This window comes from Aythya fuligula, chromosome 8, assembly GCF_009819795.1.
Source record: "Aythya fuligula isolate bAytFul2 chromosome 8, bAytFul2.pri, whole genome shotgun sequence".
Classification (NCBI taxonomy): domain Eukaryota; kingdom Metazoa; phylum Chordata; class Aves; order Anseriformes; family Anatidae; genus Aythya; species Aythya fuligula.
This window is the reverse complement of record NC_045566.1, coordinates 6,533,741-6,556,003: the sequence shown is the minus strand read 5'-3', so window position 1 is coordinate 6,556,003 and position 22,263 is coordinate 6,533,741. Positions and strand designations below refer to the sequence as shown.

The following is a 22,263-nucleotide window of genomic DNA, read 5'->3' as shown; positions in this document are numbered from 1 at the left end:
TGAGAGCGGGGCAGTTAAACTCCCTGAGCCTAATGAGCACTTTTGTTCTGGGAGGAAACTTTTCCAGCAGATACAAGGCAACTTTTCCTCTAGTGTTCGTTGTTATCTTTAGATGCCTGCCTACACTTTCCTTTCAAAAAGCAAGTCGAACTTTGTGTGTAATTTCTTGGAAATTAATTGTTGCAGCCTTTGTTTCAGTGTAAATTTTCATGTGCACTACCAGACAAGAAACGCATTGGTTTAATGCAACTGAGACTCTAAACACCTAAGAAGTAGGATGCTTCTTGGAAGTGTTTGCTTCTAGTTGCTGTTTGGTGGTAGCTGAGGTTTTGGTTCCTGCTGTATGACTGTATCCACAGAAGTCAAAGCTTCAGGTACACCAGCTGCCTGTGTTTAGTTTTAATTTCAGAGCAAATTTAATTGAATTCAAGAGGAATTGAGATCTCAAGCAATTTCGGGGTGCTGCCGTTGTCCCCTGTAGTTCATGCCTGACCCACAATGGTTGGAGGGGTCAAAGAAGCTGCAGCTGTTCTGGGCTGGGTGTTACTGCTGTCCCTGTGCTCAAGGAGGCCCTCCTGAGAGCGGGGAGCTACAGGAACAGCATGTTAAGTTTTTAATTCATCGGGTTTTATTTTGGCTTGAAAAACAAGGGTTGCCTTTGCGTTTGGTGAAAACAATAGCTATTATGGAAAGTTGTCCTGCAGATGTAGTTAAACTGCAAAAATCAGCGTTTATAAATAGAGCTTGTTCCATGTTCCCCCTCCCTAAAGGGAATTAAATGACACAAATGGTTTTGCTCATCAGTGTGCTTACGTTAGAGATCCCCTTGGCAGTGCTGTGTGAGTGAAGAAGGTACATCTGCGGGTCCTGTGCACCTCGGCACTGCAGGACTGGGGCCCGAGAGGTGTTGGGGGCAGGCAGCAGCTGGGTTTTGTGCTGAGATGTCAGACTTCCCAGACAGCTCAGAAACTCAAAGGAAATAAATCCAAAAAAGAAGGGGAGAAGTTGGGGTTTTCATTTGGTTTTGGGTTTGTTCGTTTTTAAAATAAACCCGGGAGTTATTTTCATTTCTCTAAGAAGTTGTAGGTTACCCAAAGTGCCATACATTAGGTCAGTTCTGTACTTGATCAAACTTCTTTGTGTGGACGTAAAAAAGAAACCAATAAAGGCCAGATTATTTGGCAGATATGTACATTCCCCCTGCAGTAATACTGTATATCTTTGTTTATTTTTATGAATTTTTATTTGAGCCTCAGGTGAGATTTATCTCTTTTTGCTCCCTGCTTGTAACCTATTCAAGTCTGTTATCATCAAAATCAGTACAGTGTGTATGGGAATTTTATTGAAAATGTCATTTTCCCTAGTTTTAAAACTGATCACTGAAAAAAGATAGCTGCGTGTTGAGACTTCATATATAAAAAGAAAGGAAAATGTGACTTTTTGGTAGCTATTCCCACACGTCTTTCAGCTGTCGGAGATTTTGTTCCCTGAAGTGGAACCACTCCTCAAAACATTTATGGGATTATTGTAATCCCCCTTAATTATTCAAGAATATTTGACCAAGTATAAGACATGCTATATCAGCGCCTGATCTTTTCCCCTTCAGCCAAAGAGTAAAAGCAGAAAATATTAAGGGCAAGCTGTCCAAATTTTACATTTTATAAAATCTTACTGGTGGGTGGGGGCAAATCTAAAATGTCAAATGAGCCATGTTTGGAAAGATTTGCTCAGTTCTGCTGTGAGGATACAGCTCGATTTGTGAGGGCAGCTGCGTGCTTTCGTTCAGATCCTAGAATGGCAGGTACTCGTGCTGCTTAGGTAGAAGGAATTGGATTTGCCATTTCATTGTAATTGTGTTAACCAATTAAAGCTCTGTCTGAAGATGAGGAAATTGTAAGTATACAGGACCACACGCTGAACGCGTGATTTATCCTGTAAATCTTTTTTCAGGCTAAGAACATTAAGCATTATCAAGTTGAAACTCAATTTCTACTCCATTAAAATGTGATGTACAAGAAAAAAAGGCTATTACAGGATCTTTTGTGGTCGAGTTGATGCTCAGCCTGTACAGGGCAGGTTGGGGTTGTTGGGGTCTTTCCCTTCCTTGCTGTAGGACTGGCTCCCATCTCCCCTTGTCTGTCTCAGGGATCCGGGCAGGACAAGCCCAGAGGCTTGGTGCCCACCCTGTGCTCTGCAGGCTCCTTTTTCTCTTTCCTTTTCCTCTGGAGTTGCAGCTGCAGCCCAGGTACTGTTTTTTTTGCTGTTGTTGTTGTTTTTTTTCCTGCTGAGATCATGCCAGTATTTCTGAGGGAAACCACCAGAGGGAGCAGTAAGCTCTCAGTAGCCCTCTCCCATTTTAGGAGCTCACTTACGGCAATGAATAGCGAAAATCTATGTGTAGGTGTACTCTAGTGAGGTGTGTCCCAGGTATATACAAGTTCTGACAGAAAATTATTGGAGTAGCTTTGTTTGTAGATACTCCTCTGGTCTTGTACTTTAAAAAACAAACAAAACAAAACAAAAATTTGAAAAAAAATCTTCCCAATGTAGAAGTTTTCATGCAGGCAATCTACAAAGAAGTCATACATCTGTAGAATACATTATGGAGGCCCTGCTAGTCCTTACACCCACTGTGTTTTGATCAGCTAACCCGTGTCAATATGAGAACACGGAGAGTGATACTGATGGTTTCCAACACTCAGAAGATTCTTTGGTAAATTAGAGACCGAATTGAGGGAGAGATCAGCAAAAATTCGCTTCATTTGAAGCAAAATTTCACTTCATTTGAAGCTTGGAGTGCTGTGTTTGTATATTACCTCTAGTGAACAGGCCTTGCCGTGAGTGCCTCAGGCTTTCTGTGGGAGAAGCAGCTATCATCGATAGCTCTGATGGAGCTCTGTCTCTCAGATGTACGGCAGATGAAGAATAACTTATTGCTGTTAAGGCTGATAGTTCTGCCCCCTGTCTTTTCCCACTGTTATCAGTAAGATTTCACTGTCTAGTGGCTCCAGTGAAAATAGGGCTAGTCATAATCACAGTGATATATTGTGCACATGGAAGTATTAGGATCCTGGTGGAGAGAAGAGCGTGTTTCAGAGGTGACAGGCAGAGAACCTGTTCGTGCCACCACAGCATTACCTGTGTTTCCATGACCTGAACAAATGTAGTTTGTATCTGGGTGGTGACAGAGAAAGGGTTGTATTAGGCAAGACTAAAGACTTTGTAGCTAAGGTTACGATGGCATAAAAGTTATCATTAAAAAATAATAACAAGGGGGAGGTAATTGAAAACCAGAAGATGTTTTGCATCTATCAGAAAACAAAATATTTAGGATTCCTCCAGATGTTTTTTTTCCTTTTTATTTATCTCAACAGGTTTGTGTGTATACTACTTGGGCTTGCCAGTAGTGCCCAATAACATGGCATTGGCAGACGCGTGCTGACAAAATCTACCCTAAGCAGTGCTGGGAATAGCTGAAAGATTAAGATCACAGTTTTGAGCTAGCAGTGGGTGGGATGTTTACAATTAGCTAGTCAGTGTTTCAAACAGAGCTACTAAAGAAGAGATTCAGTAATTTAGGTGCAAGGTGGGCTAGGCTACAGGTTTAGGCACTGGTTCTGGACGGAGGAATCCTGGTTTCTGGTCTGCAATCTTATCACTTGAATGGCTATAGACATGAATTTTCTAACTCCTGGAATAAAAGCAGGAAATAAGACTTAGAAACTTGTCTGGACGTGACATTTATGTATGTATGAAGGGGAATGACTATAGGGAACTTTCTGACAGAAACATGTTATATGGGCGCTCTCCCAAGAGCAGGAGAGGCAGGAGGTAGATGTAAATCAGCACTCTGCCAATTTTTAGTATTCCTTAATCAGTGTCTTTCTTCATATCTTCTGACTTTCTGTAAAGGTGCAGACTGCATCTTCCAATTATTTCTTCAACATATCTCTGAAAAATTTTCGAAGCATGGTACCGTATTCTTATTTTTTGGAAGAATTACTTTGTCATACCATGGTGTTATCCTCTCTTTTGTGTCAGAACAAACCTAGTTTGTAACAGAGATCGTTCAATCAGTCAATAAAGCATTATACCGACATGGTTTATTCTTAATTGCCTTGAATAACTTCCTCCTTGCACTTCTTATAATATTTGTTAATCCAGTGATATGTTTTTTTTTGCTTTTTCAGTCAAAAGACAAGATGATGAGAGGGTCACGCCGAGGATGTGTTAGACTCAGGGTAAGTTTTATTTTCTTCGGTACTTAATGACATACTGTGGATATTATGGCCTACTGGAGAGAACTGCAAGGAGACTTTTGAGCTTTAGGCTCTATTCTTGACTCTGCGAAATACTGAAATAGTGAAAGTACTTAAAGATGGAAAACATTAGAGGTCAAATGACATTGTGGGCTGATTGCATTCTGTTATTTTATATATTGTATAAAAGTGTTATGCATTTTATACGTTGTCTTAAAAAGCATCATAGGACAGAGTAAGATGGGTTGGCAGTAAAATGCTGCAGAAAAGTTGCTGTTTGCAGTTCTCATTTCTTTGTGTGTTTGGATATGTTTGTATATAGATATGTTTTGTACCTACAGAAGTTGTTGTAAAACTGCATTCCTTCTGTCCTGGTTTGCTTTTATTCTTCTTGTGAGCCCTCTGTTCTGCCAGTTTGGACACTCTAGGCCTGCAGCTTGCCTGTGCTTCGTTCAGGGTGCTGTAGTGCTGTGTAGTAACGTCACACAGCACGTGGTCTTTACAGAAGCAAAACAAAAGAGGAGTGGAAAGGGAAGGAAGAAAGGTTTTGAAATGTCAGCTGAGGGGGGTTACATAATGGGGAAACAGAGGCAGGAAGACACAGCACAGGAAAACTGGGTGTTACCCGTCCTGGCCTGGGACGTTCAGCTGTGAATGCTGCTCTTGTGGCTTGAAGTGACAGCACTGCAGAGAGCCAGGAATGCTGTGGTGGCTTTGCACATGCTCAGTTTCTACTTTGTGATTGTGCACTTACCAAAAAATATTCTTGCACAAGTCCTTTTGCTGTGTTTTTTCCTGTTTCTCGTAGAGTCTGTGGCTCCAGCATGCAGTGGTCTTGTGAGATGCTGATGTAAATAGGGGGAATGAGTCAGGAGGGTAATGGGCATAAATGAGAGCATTTTGAGTCTTGAAGTAAAAAATGTAGAGAAGGGGATCTGTCACACAATCTGATTGTCACAATCTGATGAGTGTTGCAGTAGAACTCTGTCTCTTTTTTTTCCCAGTTATTCCTTTATTAAGTTGTTACCACTTTCTGGGGGCCTAATAAAGGGGTCTCCTTTTGAGCTTCATACAGAGAATCCCCATTCATCTGGATTCCAGATGACTTTACTGCACTTTTGTCTTTTTAGGGTACTGGTAACATAATACGTAACTTCTTAAAGGGTAATGTAAACTCAAACCACTGTCTACAACATTACGTTCCCAAAGATTTGTGGGTGCTTTTTTGCATTGTGTAGAAAAATGTAGTCTGAAAAAACATGCCTGCTTTAATTGTGTTGTGAGCATGTAAATGTGGAGGTTGGCTTCAGCCTGTCAGTTTAGGAAATATTAAAAGTGAACAATCTGTTCAACATTGCATTATCCATTTTTATATGCATTTAAGATAAAACAATCCATTTCTCTTTCCCCATCTGCCACTCTCCCACAGCAGATTACTCCTAGGAGTTTTGCTGAGGTTTGCTGACTCTATCTGAATGTGTGTGTGGGGTTTATTTTGTGAGGGAGGAAGGGGTCGTTGTCTTTTTGCTTTTGTAAAGCAGCTCTTCTGGCAGATGACAATGATACCAATAGCTGAACAGATGGGCTTCTGCAACCTGAAATTTTATCAAAGAGGTTTTCTGTTGAGAGCAATTGTTGATTTGTAACTCTAGGTGTGAACATAAACAAGCATGTAGCTTAAGCAATTTGCCTAAAATACCTCCCTTTTTCTTGAATGGATTTTTATAAGCTTGTTCCTTGCCTTTTTGTGTTTTATACTCATGTTTCATAGGTCATGGAGTTTCATCTTCAAATTATGTTTTTTGTTTACTGTCATGGTGTATTTAGGAAGGTGAGCTGGTGGAGGAATCTGTCATCTGTACTATGCTTAGGTCCTGCCTAAGCTTTCTGTAATAAACACTTCAAGTTTCATGTGCTTTTGTTTTTTTCACTTGTCAATACGTATTGTCTATATGACAAAAGAAGCATCTTCTCTGCTTATGCTCACTTAGCCTTAGTGCTGTGATATGAGCTCGTGCACTTTGTGGAGCGTTGTGCTGAGGCATCAGAGAGCAGTGTGTGCTTCTTGCTTCTCAGTTTCCTTCCACCACCTGGGATGGAGGCAGGACTCAGCTGTCCCAATCTGGCCTTCTTAGCCTTGCGTTAGTTTTACCTACATTAACTGGGAAAGAATATCACGTTCTTGGTGTATGACTTACAGTTTTTTGACACAGCAGGTGTGGAGGAACCAGACCATGATTTGGTAAGATCTGAAGTGATCTTTTGACTTTCTGCATAGCAAAGCTGAGTGAATGCCAGACATGTTTTGTCTGAGGTCTACTGAGGAAACGAAAAAGCATTCTGACAAGATGAATTTGGCCAGAAATGTCATGAAACTGGCACACTGCGTGATTACCAGAACTTAACAGGTGGTCTTCTGGTTGTTGTAATGTCCTGGTACTACAAGTATTCAGAATGACCATGGACAGGTGTACTTTTTGGGTGCCTCTTGTATAGCAATCACAGAGCTGTCCATGAAAAACCTGTAAAAGCCTGAAAATATTCTTTTGGAGAAGTTGTGTGGTACACGCAGGGCATCAGAGGGGAAGAAGCAGTTTGGAGCTATCCCTTCCTGCCGTATATGCTACAGCGTGTGCTTGGTGCTGCTCCCATAGAGGACCTGCTCCTCCTGCGGCCTTGAGGTGCCTGTGACAGGCCCAGCCGCACACGGTCCAGAAACCTCTGATGGGGCTGGGAAGGACATGTATGATCGATTCACATCTCCCTGCCCTTGGGTCTATACGAAACAGATTCCTCTGTTTGGGCAGGCGTGATACTTACCTATACCTGTGTGGCAGCTGCTGGGCCCCGCTTGGCTAAATGGGGCCAGCACTTGCTGGGGCCAGCTTGCAGTCTCATCGCTGGCTGTTTACTTGCATGTAAGAGCAGGATTTACCCTTCAAGCCCATGTGCCTTCCAGTGATGTCTTTCTGCTTTGTGGGAGAGAGGAAAGATGAAACAGAGCCTGATGCTGTGTCTCCTGGGAAAGGAGAAGAGAAACTGAGTAAATCCTTTGGGGATTTTTGAAGTATTTTGGGTTAGATGTTATGATTTTACTGAGAGGCGGTAGAGGCCTGGAAAGGTTTTTTTTTTTTCAGTGTTTTCCTCCCCTGGGTGCAACTGTGCTGTTTGTTATGTACTGGGGTTAAGGGGCAGGAATGGCAGAAGATGTGGATATATTTGTAAATAGCTGAGCACAGATGGTCTTTAACTCTATGTAATCTTTGCATTTCCTTCTAAAAATTCGTCACCAATTGGACGACAAAGCTAGCCGCCTTTGATGCATCCTGTTAGCTTACTGTTGATATTTACTTAGGGGCTGGAAATGAGATCAGGCAGTGTGCTAGTGACATGACATGGTGGGCTGAATTCATTTTGCTGGAATGATTGTTTTTATACAGAGGCAGATAAAATTAGGTCAAGAGTTTCTTTTTGTAGCATATCAGTGAACTGGTATTTTTAGACACGGAAAGTACTTATAAGTTATTGCTCCCCACTTTTCTTCAAAATATAAGTTGAAATGTAGTAGAGAATAGTAGAACACTGTTTACTATAATGATGCTGTAGCATAAAGCCATCTCCGTTACAAAGGTAAAAGATTCATTTTCCCATTCAGAAAATCATAAAGTTTTCCAAATAATAATTATTATTTTTTTCTGCAACTAAAAATGTGTTCTATTAAAGAACTGACTTACATCCCATGATTAAACAGAGGATCTTCCTGTTTTTTACAGTATTCAGTGTGCTTCTAATTTGTCAATGCTTTTTAAATTCCGGTGGTGTAGTGATAGAGTGTGTGCTGCTGATGTCACTGCTTGCCTTATCAGGATTTTGTTCTTTGTTTCACAGGGAGCTGTGATTGGTATAGACGATGAGGACGACAGCACCTTCACAATAACTGTTGATCAGAAAACCTTCCATTTTCAGGGTGAGCTGAAAGAAGAGATTGTGTGTTGTTTTTTTGTTTTTTTTTTTTTCTTATAATAGATTCCACTAGTATTTGATGGATGATTTTAAATGTTTGGCAACAGAACAGCATGAATGAGCACACTGAGAACATTCTGGATCCAGGGGTGCTGCAGGTTAGGCAGGGATTTGCATCTGCAGTGGATACATATGTGCTAGAAAGAGACTGTAGTCCTGGCAGGATTCGGAGATTTAAAATGTAAAGAATAAATGACTCAAGGGGAAAAAGTAATTGGCTTCTGATTATGGGTTTCGCTTACAAAACGTTTCTGATCTTCGTTATCAAGATACAATTATGCATTTCTGTATGAAGAGAATCAAGACTGGTCTGAAGGTTGCAATTTGTATCCAAATAGAACTTAATGCTCAATTATGAGGAGACTAGAGGCAACATTTGGCTTAAAGGTGGAGCTTTGCTTCAAGATTTACCAGCTTGCATTCATTTCATCTACATTTCTGTGTCTTGTCTGCCAGTCACCATTTCTCTGGTATTATCGTTTTATTCACATTTACTAACACCAATGCCATCTGCCACTGCTATGTTTCGTCATTGCATGCTATGGTTCACCGGTAGAAAGGGTAAGGTACTATTATCATTGTTATATACTCCTTAAATTGTTTTATCTGCAGCAGTAGGATAAAGTACTGTGATAATATTGTATAGAGAATTTCTCTTTTCCTAATGTTAAAATCCTAGGGAAGTTGGGTTAAAATAATTTTTAAGTAACATTTGTTAGTCTTTTTGCTTTTCCTCTAAAATGTAGTAGCTAAATAATTGAATAGAGCTGGAATCTGCAAATATCCAAGAGGCGCATTTGCATGTAAGCAGTCTTATTAATTTTTATCAACTGGAATAATACTGTAGCCTATTTTGTATTGTACATATTTTTTAAATCAGTGATTTGGAAATGGGAGTTATTGTTAATGCTGGTGTGTTTGTGTGAATGTTTCTAATGATAAATACTAATTGTACACCATGTTGTCACTAGCATCTGTATTCCTTGTGCTACAGTTCTGCCTAAATGCTGCTGCTGTACTCTGCCTATTCACTGCATTAAGCCTTGTAAACATACCTTCATAATGCTGAGCTGACAGTAATACTTAAATCTACTGTTCCAAATGGTAACAGATAAAATGCAAGCTAATTGCTAATGCAGTAATGGAATGCAGTACTCTGGCAGTCTTTCAGTACAATGAAGCTAAACACTGCTGAATATTTGAGAACTTGAAACAGGTAAATCTAGAAATCTGTAGCTACTAGAGTATACCTTTTGTAATATATCTCTTCCTTGCAGTGATCTCTTATGTGCTATGTTCTCTTTTTGTTAGCCAGATGCCTTAAAAGAAGACTATTTGGTATACGTGATGTTCTGCTCTAAATTATATGGCTAATTTTTGAACTCCAATTTTGTCACATAACCTCTTATGCTTTATAATCTCAATCTGTGTGCATTTTGTATCAGGTCAGGATTCATGTATGCTCCTTTAATATAGAACTAAGATCTTGTACAGCATTTTATGTATTATGCTTTTCCTGTTAGTATGTTATGAAGATGACATTCATGACACCCAGCAAATTATAATGATGCAAGCACAGTATATATAGCTGTAAAGAGAATATGTAAAACGATAGGTAAAATATTAGTGCTGGGATATTTCAGTATGAAACAGTTCTAGGGAACTATATTTGTTGTTCTTAAGGTCACTGTAAATGTGTGCTGTATGCCTCATGCAGTGTTTGTTCATTGCATTAAGTTCACTCAGTACTATACAGGCTTTATTTTTATGTGAACTATAGGTGACTATCAGTTATAAATAGGGAATGGATATATATGTGGATATATATGTAAATACTACTGTATGTAATCTGAGACTGCATAGCATATATAGAATAGAGTATGTACAGTATTCTTAATGATTTCTAACATTTTTCTGTACACTATTCAGATACAACTTTTTTCTGTAAGATAGTCATAGCTATAAATATATTCACTCTCTTAAAAGGAGACTTTTACTAGAGGAGTGCTTTAGAAACAGCAACTTTAAAAACAAACAAACAAAAAAACCCACAGTATCTTCCTTCTCATCACTGTCTTTCATTTTCAAAGACAGACAGGGGTCCAGACAACCTGGAGCCTAGTTGGGAAAATGACAGAACTTTAAAAGTACCAAGATCTGCTGACCTGTCTGTGAGTTAGGGTCCCATCTGCAGTGGAACAATTTCTCTTTCAGGCTCTGGAAAAATGTTTTTGCATACTCAGACTTTTAAGTATGGATTGGCAAAGACTTGAATCTTCTTTGACCTTAGTGAAATTTTGCTGACAAACGACGATAGAATTTGAAGGAAACGTAGGAAGAGCTTCATACTGGGTTAATTGTTTCTTAGGATCAGTTGCTCAAGCTTGCGCATCTCTCTAACACTCCAGAGATTTAAATAGTCAGATGAAGGGCAAATAAGTCATTTAAAGATGCCTGAATAATTTGTCACGGGGATGTTATTTCCATACATGCGTAAGTGAATTTCTGAAGCACTAAACCTCCAGCATCTCCCACTAAGATTTGCCTCTCACTGAATCTTGGGAAATTCAGTGTTTCCAGTGCATAGTTTATATTTTGTTGCTGCTTGTGACAACCTTCCTCTATTCTGTTTGCAGCTATGCTTCCTAGTGGTGTGTCTATACTGAGCGTTAGTAAAAGTTGAGAAGTTTTTATGAGGAAGAAAATAGAGGCATTGAATGATGCTTTGCACATGTATCATATGGTATCTGTACACTTAACATCTGAGCATAAAGAAAGGAAGTGAACTGAATAAATATGAGCAATAAAACTTGTGGCATATTTTGATTTTACCGTCAGCTTAATTTGGGCTCTGCCAGGCAGCCCAGCAGATTTGTTTACTTTATTTTGTCATTAGTGCAATATTGATACCTGCTCACTCTGGAAGGGGGCAGTGAGGGGCAGGATATCCACAGAAATATTAAAATATATTTAAAAGTAATGTATTTAACCTCCTGGTTGTGTAGTCATACTGCATATCCAGTGTCATGTCTTTATTCTAAGACTTCCGAATGAAGGAGATCTCAAAGCATTCCCTCATGGGTTTGTTCAGATTAGATGTGAAAATCCATTCAAGTTGCTGAAGACATTTGGGATGATGTCTAATGCACCTTCCTGTCAGGAAGCTCCTTCTTGGTAATGTATTTTTTTCTGCTGTAATGCAGGTCCCTGTTCTAAAAGTTCCATAACCTTCAAACACTGTTTTTTCTGATTTGTTTTTCTTTTTAATATATCCATGTTGTCACAGTTATAAGCTCTTCCCATCTGGAAAGCAAGTTCTTCTATCCTTCATATCATTTAGCTGCTCTTTCTGCTCACTAGGATGCTCATGACTTGAATTCAAGGGTGGGAACATGATGTTCAGGACAATTTGGCAAGGGAGTTGTTGATATTTGAATTGCTGTCTAACCTGAAACAATAATGGCTTTTGTTTGTAGGGAAGTACTTCACTATGCATACATTGCTTGCAGAAAGAATTCAGATTTTTAAACTCCTACCTGAAAACTCAGCTCTTTTTTTTCACAGCACAGTTCCTTGGAAGGCAAGTCAGTCTTGTCTCCACTGCTTTGTGTAATAAGGGATTGAAGGATTGGAGGTGGTCCAGTGCATTGATCTGAGATGATTTAGCTTTAGCTTTTGTCTTTCTTCTCCTATTCCTGCTGCAAAAGTATCTGAGAGAGGAAGCACGAATGTTGCAGTGCAGCTTATTTTCTTATTACGGGAGTGCTGTCAGCTGGCAAAGGTGGATTTCTCCTTCTTCCCCATCCTGCCCCACTTTCTAGCTTATTTTGTGAGTGCCTACCGTCCCAGCTGAGAAATACGCGCAGCAAGAGGTTGTCTTAGTGCTATAAAAGCAGGGATTTTTTGTTAAGTTGGGATGCAGCTTTTATTAAGGATTATAAGGCCCACAAAGGCCTTAATTGCTGTGCAGTATCAGAATTTGAGATTGTGTTTGTATTAAGTAACAAAATTACATGTAATCCTTTAGATCTGTGTTTTACTACTACTTGGGGAAATGGTCAGTATTTGAAACTTTACTCTTGTCCACCAAATAAATGACAGACACACGATTGCCCCTGTGGTATAATGAGGCACATAAATCTATCAGATCACCCAGTTTAAATAACAATTCATGAATTGCAGCCTTTCCCCCAAAAAGTCTTGAAAGCTTTTTTAAATTTTATACACTGCCCAATAGGAGGTTTTGGTATAAAATCTTGGTCTGTGCTGGTTACCTCAAAGATTTTTGTAACTACTATGACTGTATCATTTGTCCCAACCTAACGTTTTTCAGGGATTTTGGTGCTCTGGTGATGCTCAAACAGTGAATTCCTCTTTATGCTATGCTCAACAATGCTAATATATTGGAGAGGAAGATGAGCAACTATGTAAGAGCAAAACTTCCAGCCTTGTCTCTTCATACATTTGCAGCAGAGCTGTGTTATCAGTCCTCCTCCCTTCTCATAACCCAATATATCCTCTGACAGGGTCTGTGCTGCACAAAGCACTGGGGCTGAAATGGTCCTCTCCTCTTTGGCAACACTGCAGAAATTCCTCTGAGAACTAAAACCACATGTATCTTCCGCAGTATGATTTTTTTTATGTCATCCTCTCTATTCAGTCTACCTGCTTTTTCCCACTGAATTCTTGTCCTGCCATTTTGAGTAATCAGAACTTGTGATGAGAGTGCAGGGAATGATGCGTGGTTGTGCTTTCACTGTTCCTTGCAGTTCCTTCTTGCACATGCAGCATCCTCTATTACAACGGTCTACTGTTGAAACTATTTTCTAGCAACCTGCAGCAAAATAATGCAAAAAAAAGAAGGAAAAAAAAAAAAGGAGGAAGAACCCTGATAGCTGTCATTTTTCAGGTATCCATACCCACTTCATTTTCACTGATGGCATGAACTAAATTGGGGGCAGGCAGTTTTTAGAAAAGTGAAGGATTCAAGTGGCAGGTGTTTTGTGCCTAAGAGGCAATGGAGAAGCTGATGGCAGGTAGCAGTGAAACAGCAGTTGAGATGAGAATTTCTCAAGATCACAGATCAATGTTAGTACCGCACTGTACACAGGACGCCATTTGGTGCTCTTTCTTTGGACAAGGTGAGGCGTCTGTTTCTTGTGACTGCCCTGGAGTCTTCAGTAGGTGGAGGGAGAAGAGCCGAGATGAACACCTGCAGACCAAAGCCTGGGTTGATTTGTATGTGTGGGTGAGAATGGCATCAGGAGGAAGATGAGTAGAAGGGGGAAGAACAGCTGTGACAACCCCAAAATGATACAGAAGGCCTAAGGTACTGAGACTGTGTTCAGCCTACCTACAGGTGTGGGAACTGCATGGTAGAAGGGAGTGTGCAAGCAATGAGATGATGGTGTTTTGGTAGGTTTGTATGGAACCCTTCTTCATCTCACGTTTTTCCATGGTTTATATGACCTTCAATAGCTTTAAAAACCTGTTTGTTTTGCCACAGAATAACCCTTTGGCTTTGTCTATGAAGTGTGACTTTTCCACCTTATTGGGTGCTACAGATTAAAATCTCTTCATTGAGATTGGCGGCAAAAATCCTGTGGCTCAGTACAGTCAGAGTTCCACCTGTGTCATCTGGCAAACTACACATTCGTGTGTAAAGATACTACATCACTTCTGAACTAGGGTGAGAAAATACAGGAATTTTGCATAAACATCAGTGGAAGTTTGTCTGAATAAAGACTGCATAATTGACTATTGACTCTGTGGGTGTAATAGACTTTTTTTTTTTTTTTTTACTGAGTTCTGCCTGTAAGTAGGTCACAGGGAATGAAAATAAACCACACATTTCACTTTGAGACACTATGGTGTATTTATAAGTAATCTAGTGATTTTTTTAACTAATTCTCGAGACTTTTCTTTCATCCTGATGCCCATGTAGACAAACACGGGGGGAAAAAAAGAAAGCAAGCACCAGCATGCGAATTGTGAGGTGGTGTTTTGTATATTCCGTGTTCCAAGCACTGCTGTGCATGACCTAGAAATGCTAGCGGTAAATGCTGTATTGTGGAGAGTTGTCAAACTTGTTTGTATCTAATCTTTAGATGCTATCAAGCTTAGGCTGGAAAAAATAATGCTTTATGCTGTACTTTAACATTTGGTGTGCATTATATAAATGCATAGAAGCTCTTCACAACAAAGGAAAGAGTGTAGGAACTCTGAAGCACAGAATTATTCTGTATTTGGGAAATTAATAGAGGCTGAGAGCATTTCCTGTAGTGCCATTTCATCTGCCTCCTTATCTTCATAAAATAGAACCTTTTAAAATCCCTGTCATACCTGACTGGGCAGTTCGGGAAATTCAGAAGTGAGAGCCTATTTGGGGGCTCGTAAGGCATCCTTTTTCTGAGTGATAGAAATCCCTCAGTAGAAATCATACTTCTTGTCTTTAGTACTTTCTGTATTTTATAATTTTCTCCTTAAAATAGTTGATTTTCTTTCTTGGTACCTCATCCATGAAAGAGTATATGTGTATATATACATTAAATATAAAATGATGTTAAAATATATCTTAGGAGTAAGCTCAACTAGACATCAAATATCCTTGTATTTAATCTGGCTGTAATGCAGTTGCGTACTGGTTAAGTGTGCTTTTCTTACTGGCCATAAATAGGACTGGGATTGCTTTAAGTACCCAGTGGTTGTCTGCCATGCCTGAGATGTCACAGGAAATTATTCCGGTAGCTTTCAGAGGATGTGCTGTGGATGCAACGCGTATGGGAACAAATTGTAATCTCCTCCATAAATACTAGTTCTTCTAGGAAAATGTAGCAGTAGCTTAACTGGCATAATCATGGTAAATCTGCAGTGTTTCAGCAATCAGTGATTCCTCCCTCTTCCATCCAGCAGTGAATATATAGCTCTGTGTGGATTTCTGTGCAAATGTTCACTGGCAAGTCAGGAAAAACTGAGGTGATGATTCTGGTATTTGAAATAGAGAAAAGCACAGGGACTGTTTGTGTTCGCTAAACTGCAGACACACTTCTATTTCTGTGGACAGTTGGCACCCCAGTGCAATTTAAATTTTGGGTGGCAAGGTAATTATGGCATTAACCCACCAGACTAAGAGCAGAGTGAATATTCATGTAGTGGGCTCCTATATTTAATTGCTTTTTCTCATTAGTGTAAAAGCATTTGAAACACCTATAAGCAGCTGAAGTAACACCTCTGCGGTTTTTAAATGCCAGATAATTTTCGCACAGATGTCTGTGGTTCTTGTTTGGCTTTTGTAACTATTAGCCTAGCAAGAATCAGCTTTGGAAAAACTTTCTGGGGTTTGTCCCTTGCTCCCTACCCACCTCCTTGTTGGAGTTGTTTGTTAGGAAGGAGCAGACGTTGTTCTTCTACTTCTAAAAAAGCACAGGTATTAGTGAAATTCTGTGGTTCTGGCGGTAATTGCCTTATGCCAAACATACTGGCAGAAAGAAATTCTGGAATAGCTTTCCCATAAGATGTCTAGAGGATGAGGGGGTGGTACTGCCTTAAAAATGGAGCCTGAGCAAATCCTGGAGAAGGTTGGACTGATTTGGGGGCCCTTGGGACCGATCACAAACTAATGAGCAAGGTGCTCTTGTTCCCTACCTGCTGAAGAAAGCCTCCAGCACTTGCTGCTGCAGAGTGAATACGAGGCAGTGTGCGCCACAGACTTTTTTAGCTGGAAAGATAACTGGAGCGTTTTCTCTGCCCGAAGTTAACCAGAGCTGCATTGGCTATGTAGCTTTCCCTACAGATAGGTGGATAATGATCTCTGACCATTGTGCGCAGATTTTTCCCATAAATTGTTTCTGAGTATGTTGGCTAATCTCTTTTTTGAATGTTCCCATTGATTTTTTTTTTTATTTTTTTTTTTCATCAGTGATCTTTTGGCAGCCATTCAGTTCTAAATTGCTTTTACCATTAGGGAGCTTTTACTTGCACCTAATCTCCCAGCAGCCATTTTGATGAGATTTAATATAACTTCTCTTGCAGCTTGCTTTACTAAAAACTGCATCCTACTGTTTTTCTCCGTGGTTTTCTTAAAAGAGTGTGTGGAGGAGAGCCAGAAGGACCTGCTGGTGGTGATAGATGGTCTGAAAGTTAAAACTGTTCTGAACAGAGGATGCTTAAAAGGTTACGATGCTGCATTTATGCGCTGTAAGCAGTCTTCTCATGGCAGCATTACTGGATTTATAGTGGTCAAGGCTTTGTCTTAGTACCAAGGTTGGTGAAATTCATGTTTTTTAACTATAGATTGACCATACTATGCCATAGATTTGCCATTTCTATAATAGAGAAAAAATATAGCTTGATTTTTTTTCCTTATGCTGAACCCTGGCAAAGACAGGTTTTATTAAAAAGGGCTGTTAAATGAAAAGAGGCTCCTAAAGTTTAGCTTATTTATGAGCATGGAAAAGTCACTTTTGTTATTGAACTGTACTGATTAGTTGGTTTCTAGGTCTTCCATGTTGCTGTAACCTTTCGCTTCTGTTGGTGCATCACTATATATACGGGGCTTAATGTGATAACCTTTATTAACGGGCCACTGTACGTTGAGATTAGTATTTAACTAACACAGCGACCTCCTTTTGCTGGCAGTCTGGAAGGTCATAGGAAGTCTGCTGCAACACAAAGATTAATTCACTGCTCTGCAGCTTAATTGTTCCTTTTTTTGTTTAAGTAATCACAGGCAGAAAAGCTTGAACACAGGATTTTTGCATCGCGTGAGTTACGTACTAGCCTGGCCCAATGACTTGCACCACAGCTCCCTAATAGGATGTTCTTTGGGACTGGGAGATGATTAGTAAAGAACTCAGTAAACAAGGAAACAAACCCAAGCAAGCTTATACAAACTGAACTATGTTAACCACTGCCACTTTGAGCACACATTTGAAAAGTTAGGAACACTGTACCTACATATATTCACAGCCCAATGGTGACTGGTGTAAGAAGCATAAACTTGATTAATGTGACTAGACAAAGGGGTCAGCTCTTGCTAAGCAGAACTAAAGAAGCTAATAAGGATTCAAAATCAACGCCAGAGGAAAATGTACCTGATTCTGAAATTAAAGTGCGAGCTATTCTATGTAAAAAAGAACAGGATGTTTGTGTGTATGTAAGTTAAAAGAAAAATCATAGTTTGCATACTGAAAAATATGTTTGGCAGTCAGCTGTTAAGAATTTGAAGGCTTCTGTCCATCCTGTCTAGTCTCACTGCAATATAAACTACTCCTTGGCAGCTGGTTCAGCTTTTCAGTTAAAACACAGCGAACTAGCAGGGTGAACCCCTCTAAGTTAGAAGTTGATGCTGAGCTTTTGAGAGTACTCCAAGCAGCAAAGTCCAGCTCTTAGGTATTTGCTGCAATTTCTGCAGGAAAGTTATTTACGTGGTGTTCCAAGTAACATTTAATTACCCTAACTTCTTCCTTCAAGCTTCCTTTGTACATGTGAGAGCACTTTGTGTAGTCAAGTTCCCTTGTGTGTAGGTTTTTTATTTGTGTTGGTTAATGGTATCATTACCAGAACACCTGTGGCAAATGGTCACGCTTTGCTATTTTGAAAGAACAATGAATAGGGTTTGATTTGTTGAGTCACGAAAAATACAATTAAAAAAAAAAAAAGCTAGATTTTAAAGTAGGCTTTTATCTTTACCCTGCACATAGTGAAAATTTTGCCTCACTGCTTTATGAGGCGTCATTATCAGTTAGACTTGGAGAAAGTGTCTATGTTAGAAAGATATTTTTTTATGTATTTCTCACAACACATCTTTCCTGATGCTTTTGTTAATTGACATTATTGGTGGCTATATATACTAAATGAAGAAGTATGTTTATCTTGATTTTAAGTTTGGTGGGTTTTTGTTTTCTTGAGAGAGTTTTAGAAATCTCTACGGCTACCCCCTCCCAAAGGCTGGAGGGCATAGCAGATGGATTCTTCTGTGGATTTCTGATTTTCCTTTCCCCATTCCAATGGCCAATGAACTACCTTTTATAGGATTGGATGTAGGAAAAAGTAATAAGTATTTTACATAATGTTTATTTTAGATGTTTGGAAGATCTGTGGTGGTTTTGAGTATTGGGTGAGTTTCAGCTGCAGAATAAAAACAATGGAAACATAAGAATGAGAATGGGGACACTGAAAACAAGGCTTTTTGAGGCTGGAGAGTATATTTCAGTATAAAAACTTAGGGATATTTTTTCTGAGCTTCACAACAAGTAAGCCAGATAGGAATCTTAGTTCTCAAGTTTATAATAGGTGCTACCCACTTAACTTTTCCTTGCTTTTAGCAGACTTCCTGTTTCTTTTAAATATTTTCCACTTGAATGAGGAACTAGAAACAATCGTCTGTAACTATTCTAATCCTGCATATGGACAAGTCACCTACAGTCTACTAATGCCTTTGGATTCTTTTAATGCACCTGGAGTCTGCTGACTCTGTCTGCTCCTCTCTTTTTTAAACCCCTCCAGCACAGCAAGGAGCTCTTTTCAGACTAGTGAAGTAAAGGCGTCATGTCTGTATTTATACGTGCCTGTATATAAATATAGATATATAACACTTCAGATTATTCTTTGCACTTCATTGTGTGAAGTTACTATGTTCACACTGACATAGAATTAAAGAGTAATTTATTACAGATTGAACAGCTTCTTGTAACTAGGAAAATTTAAAAAATGAATTAATGAATTAAGTGAGGAAATGTTTGTGCAAACTCTTCCCATGTATGTCCCTAAAGATGGACAAGGGACAAATAATCACTGAAAGAGTAAAAATGCAGAGCTGTTCTTATGTTTCTGATACTCTTACATTTATATTTAAATTATATTACATATACATTGAGCAGAAAATGATGCACCTAGCTCTGTTTACAATATTTTTCTTTATTTAACAAACAGCACTTCCTCCATTGTAACAATGAAACTGAAGAAACAAGCTCCTAATGTCAGTGATACAGTAACACAGTACTTTTATTCTCTCTGCCTGTGTGGTGCTGTCATTCTTTATAAGCATACCTTTTTTTTTTTTCTTTGATTGACGAACCTTAGATATTTGTAAAAGGAACTAATACCCTGTCAAAAAACATGCTTAAAAAAGTGTTGAGCATACAAAGTCCCACTAAAGTGCACTGAGATGCAGCGTCAAGCATCTACATACTAGAAAGCTACTGCATCTAAATTGCTCGCTAAATTTTATTACCATTGAAAAAGTGGCATTGGAAAAAAAAAAAAAAAGTTTTAAGCTTAAATTCACAAGGAAAGGAATATTAAATTCTTAACTTGAGCAGGAGCTGAGAGTATTGATGTTACGGAGAAATGCTCCCAAAGCATAAAAGTTTTTTGCTTGCATGATTATTTCAAACATCTCTCCAGTAATGTAGATCAACACAGTAACGCTATGGAGCTGTAACCACAGAAAAATAAACAGGATATTAAGAAAACTGTGGAATTATGTCATCGATGACTTAAGATAAATAATATGATTTTATTTCCATATTTAGTGAGGACATCAGATGTGTTTGCTTATGGCTTTTAGTATATAAGACTGCATGTGACTTAACAGTATCTTTTGAATACTTTTTCAGCTCGAGATGCTGATGAGAGAGAGAAGTGGATTCATGCTTTAGAGGACACCATTCTCCGTCATACTCTTCAGCTGCAGGTAAATTTCACTTTCACTCTTAACTTTTTTTTTTACTTTACTTTTCAAGAAAAAAAAAAAAAACAAAAATACAATGGTATGACTGCTAATAGCAAACATATGTTCTATAACATTTGGTAGTTCCATGGCCTATACAATCAGATGTCGTAAGAAATCAGTATAGGTACCTGAAATTAGGTTCTAGTCTTTCTGTTATTATTTCCTTGTCCTACTATCATGAAAAGTCAGTATGAAACTTCTCTTTATTAGCTCATATTTTAATTTGTTCCAGACTGATAGTTACACACTTAATTCTTTTTTTCTTTGTTAAATTGAGTGTTAGTCCTTTTGTGGTCAAGCATAATGAGACATCTGGAAGCCTGTTGTATGTGTGTACGCTATCTAAATTTTGAAATTAAAATGAGACAGCAGCATTGGACCTCTTTATGGATGAGAAAAATGGTACTTACATGTAATGTTTGAATCCATGGTGTAAACTGGATAGTGGCAGTTTTCTGGTTTTGAAAATGGATGGTTGGAGTGAGGATTCTTGGGATTAATTATCTAAGATCTGTTCCTGGTGCTGTTCTAGACATGGGCACATCCTTAAGACTCAACACGCCTTTATTTTTTGCCCTGGACAGAAACACAGATTTCAGGAAGGAATTTTCTCATACTTGGTTTGTACCACAAAGATGTGTGATGACAGTGTAGAAATATGAAAGAGCTATTCATTATTTGTACTGAATAAACGTTTGGTATGTTTCAGGGGTACAGCAAGAGAATTAAGTGTCTTAAAGGTTGACGATGTATAAACATATATTAAAATCCTTAATATCACAGAAAGAGAAGAAGCTTATAAAGACTGATTTACATGTAATTTACCCAGTCTAAAGAATGAGAGCAAGCCTGAATTTTTCTCAGTCAATTTACTTTAATTTCCTGCTAAACAGTAGTTTTCAACATTTTTTGACTTAGTAAAGACCACTGCAGATTTTCTTGTGGATAGCAGATCCCTGGATAAAAAATGCAAGATGGCAATCGGCTTTGTATCCTTAGTTATGTCACAGATATTTTAGAAGTAATCTCTCTATCCATAGTAGCTGGCCACAAATAGAAGAACCCCTCTCTGCAGTGGCTGTGAGGAAACAGACTGTGTAGAAAACAACATGTTGACTTAAGTCTGAGCTGGCTTCCAAGAGATGCCTCTTTCCCTATCCTCTGCTTGGGGAGAAAAGGAGTCTTTGCAGTTTTCTCCATCCAGAAAACTTACTATGGCTTGGAGATACAGACTACAGACATACAGAAACAACAAAAGATACTATAAGGTTTGTCAAAATGTGTATCCCTCTTTAGAAATCGTTGTAGTTTTATTGGCATTGTTCCATGATTGCAGCTAGTAATGGAATCGTTTCCCATTACGTAACCTTTTTCTGTTCGAGGAATTCTTCAAATGAGCAAGGCATATTTAGATTAAAAAAAAAAAAAAAAAGTTATTTATCTAGCGATATTTGGGGGAATAACCAAAAATCTGTGACTACTAAAAAATAACCTCATCCCTCTTAAGTATATTCATCATTGAGAGTAACACCTTGTGGATTATTGTATCATGTTCACTGTCTGTTTTCAAGAACCTTCAACGTGCCAGTTGTGCAAGCTTTCTGTTTCTGAGGCACTTGTTTGTAGAGTAGCAGGAATAGTATTCCCTTACACCCCAATTCGGGGATTTTTAGGGCTTGCCATCCCCATTCACAGGAGGTGCGGAGCACATCGTGATTTAAGAATGAAAGGGGGCTGTACTTTATACCTCCTTTCAAAGCCTTTTGTGCTTTAGAGAGGTGCCTGAGGCGCTGGTGCCTCAGGCAGTGGGACGTGCAGAGGGGCGAGCACTGCCGAGGATGGCCGCCTGCAGGGCCCCCCTGAGGCTTCTCCCCTCAGCGGCGCTGACATTTTGGGGCCGGGAGTGCCGGCGGGGACACGCCTGGGGCGTTCTCCAGCCCCCGGCACTGCGGCACCCGCACGCCTCAGCGAGGGGCGAGCGAGCCGAGCCCGCCCTGCCCTGCCCGCGCCGCGCCTCCCCTCAGGCCGGCGGCCGCCATTCCGCGCCCCGCAGCCAACCGGCGGCCGCTCCGGCCGTCATGCGGGCACCGGGCGGCCACGGCCTCGGGGGCCCCTTCCCCGCCCCGCCGGAGGCGGCGCTGCCCGGCCGGGCGCTCCGCCAGCCCCGCACGGCTCGGCTCGGCTCGGCGCAGGGGAGGAATGGCCGGGGTGAGTAGCGGGGGGCCCGCGGGGGGCTCGGAGCCTCCT

At 39.8% G+C, this 22,263-nt stretch overlaps 1 protein-coding gene across 4 annotated transcripts in view; it reads left to right on the top strand.

The window, feature by feature from the left end:
• OSBPL9 (oxysterol binding protein like 9) overlaps positions 1-22,263 on the top strand; it is a 60,645-nt gene that overhangs the window by 5,558 nt on the left and 32,824 nt on the right. For 2 of the 4 annotated variants that reach the window (XM_032192521.1, XM_032192523.1), the window contains exons 2-4: positions 4,191-4,241; positions 8,148-8,226; positions 19,901-19,977. In XM_032192521.1, coding sequence (XP_032048412.1) covers positions 4,191-4,241; positions 8,148-8,226; positions 19,901-19,977 — 207 coding nt within the window. Of the gene's footprint in view, positions 1-4,190; positions 4,242-8,147; positions 8,227-8,296; positions 8,844-19,900; positions 19,978-22,168; positions 22,225-22,263 lie in introns of those variants that run through there. The other 2 variants (XM_032192522.1, XM_032192524.1) reach the window with 2 other exon arrangements.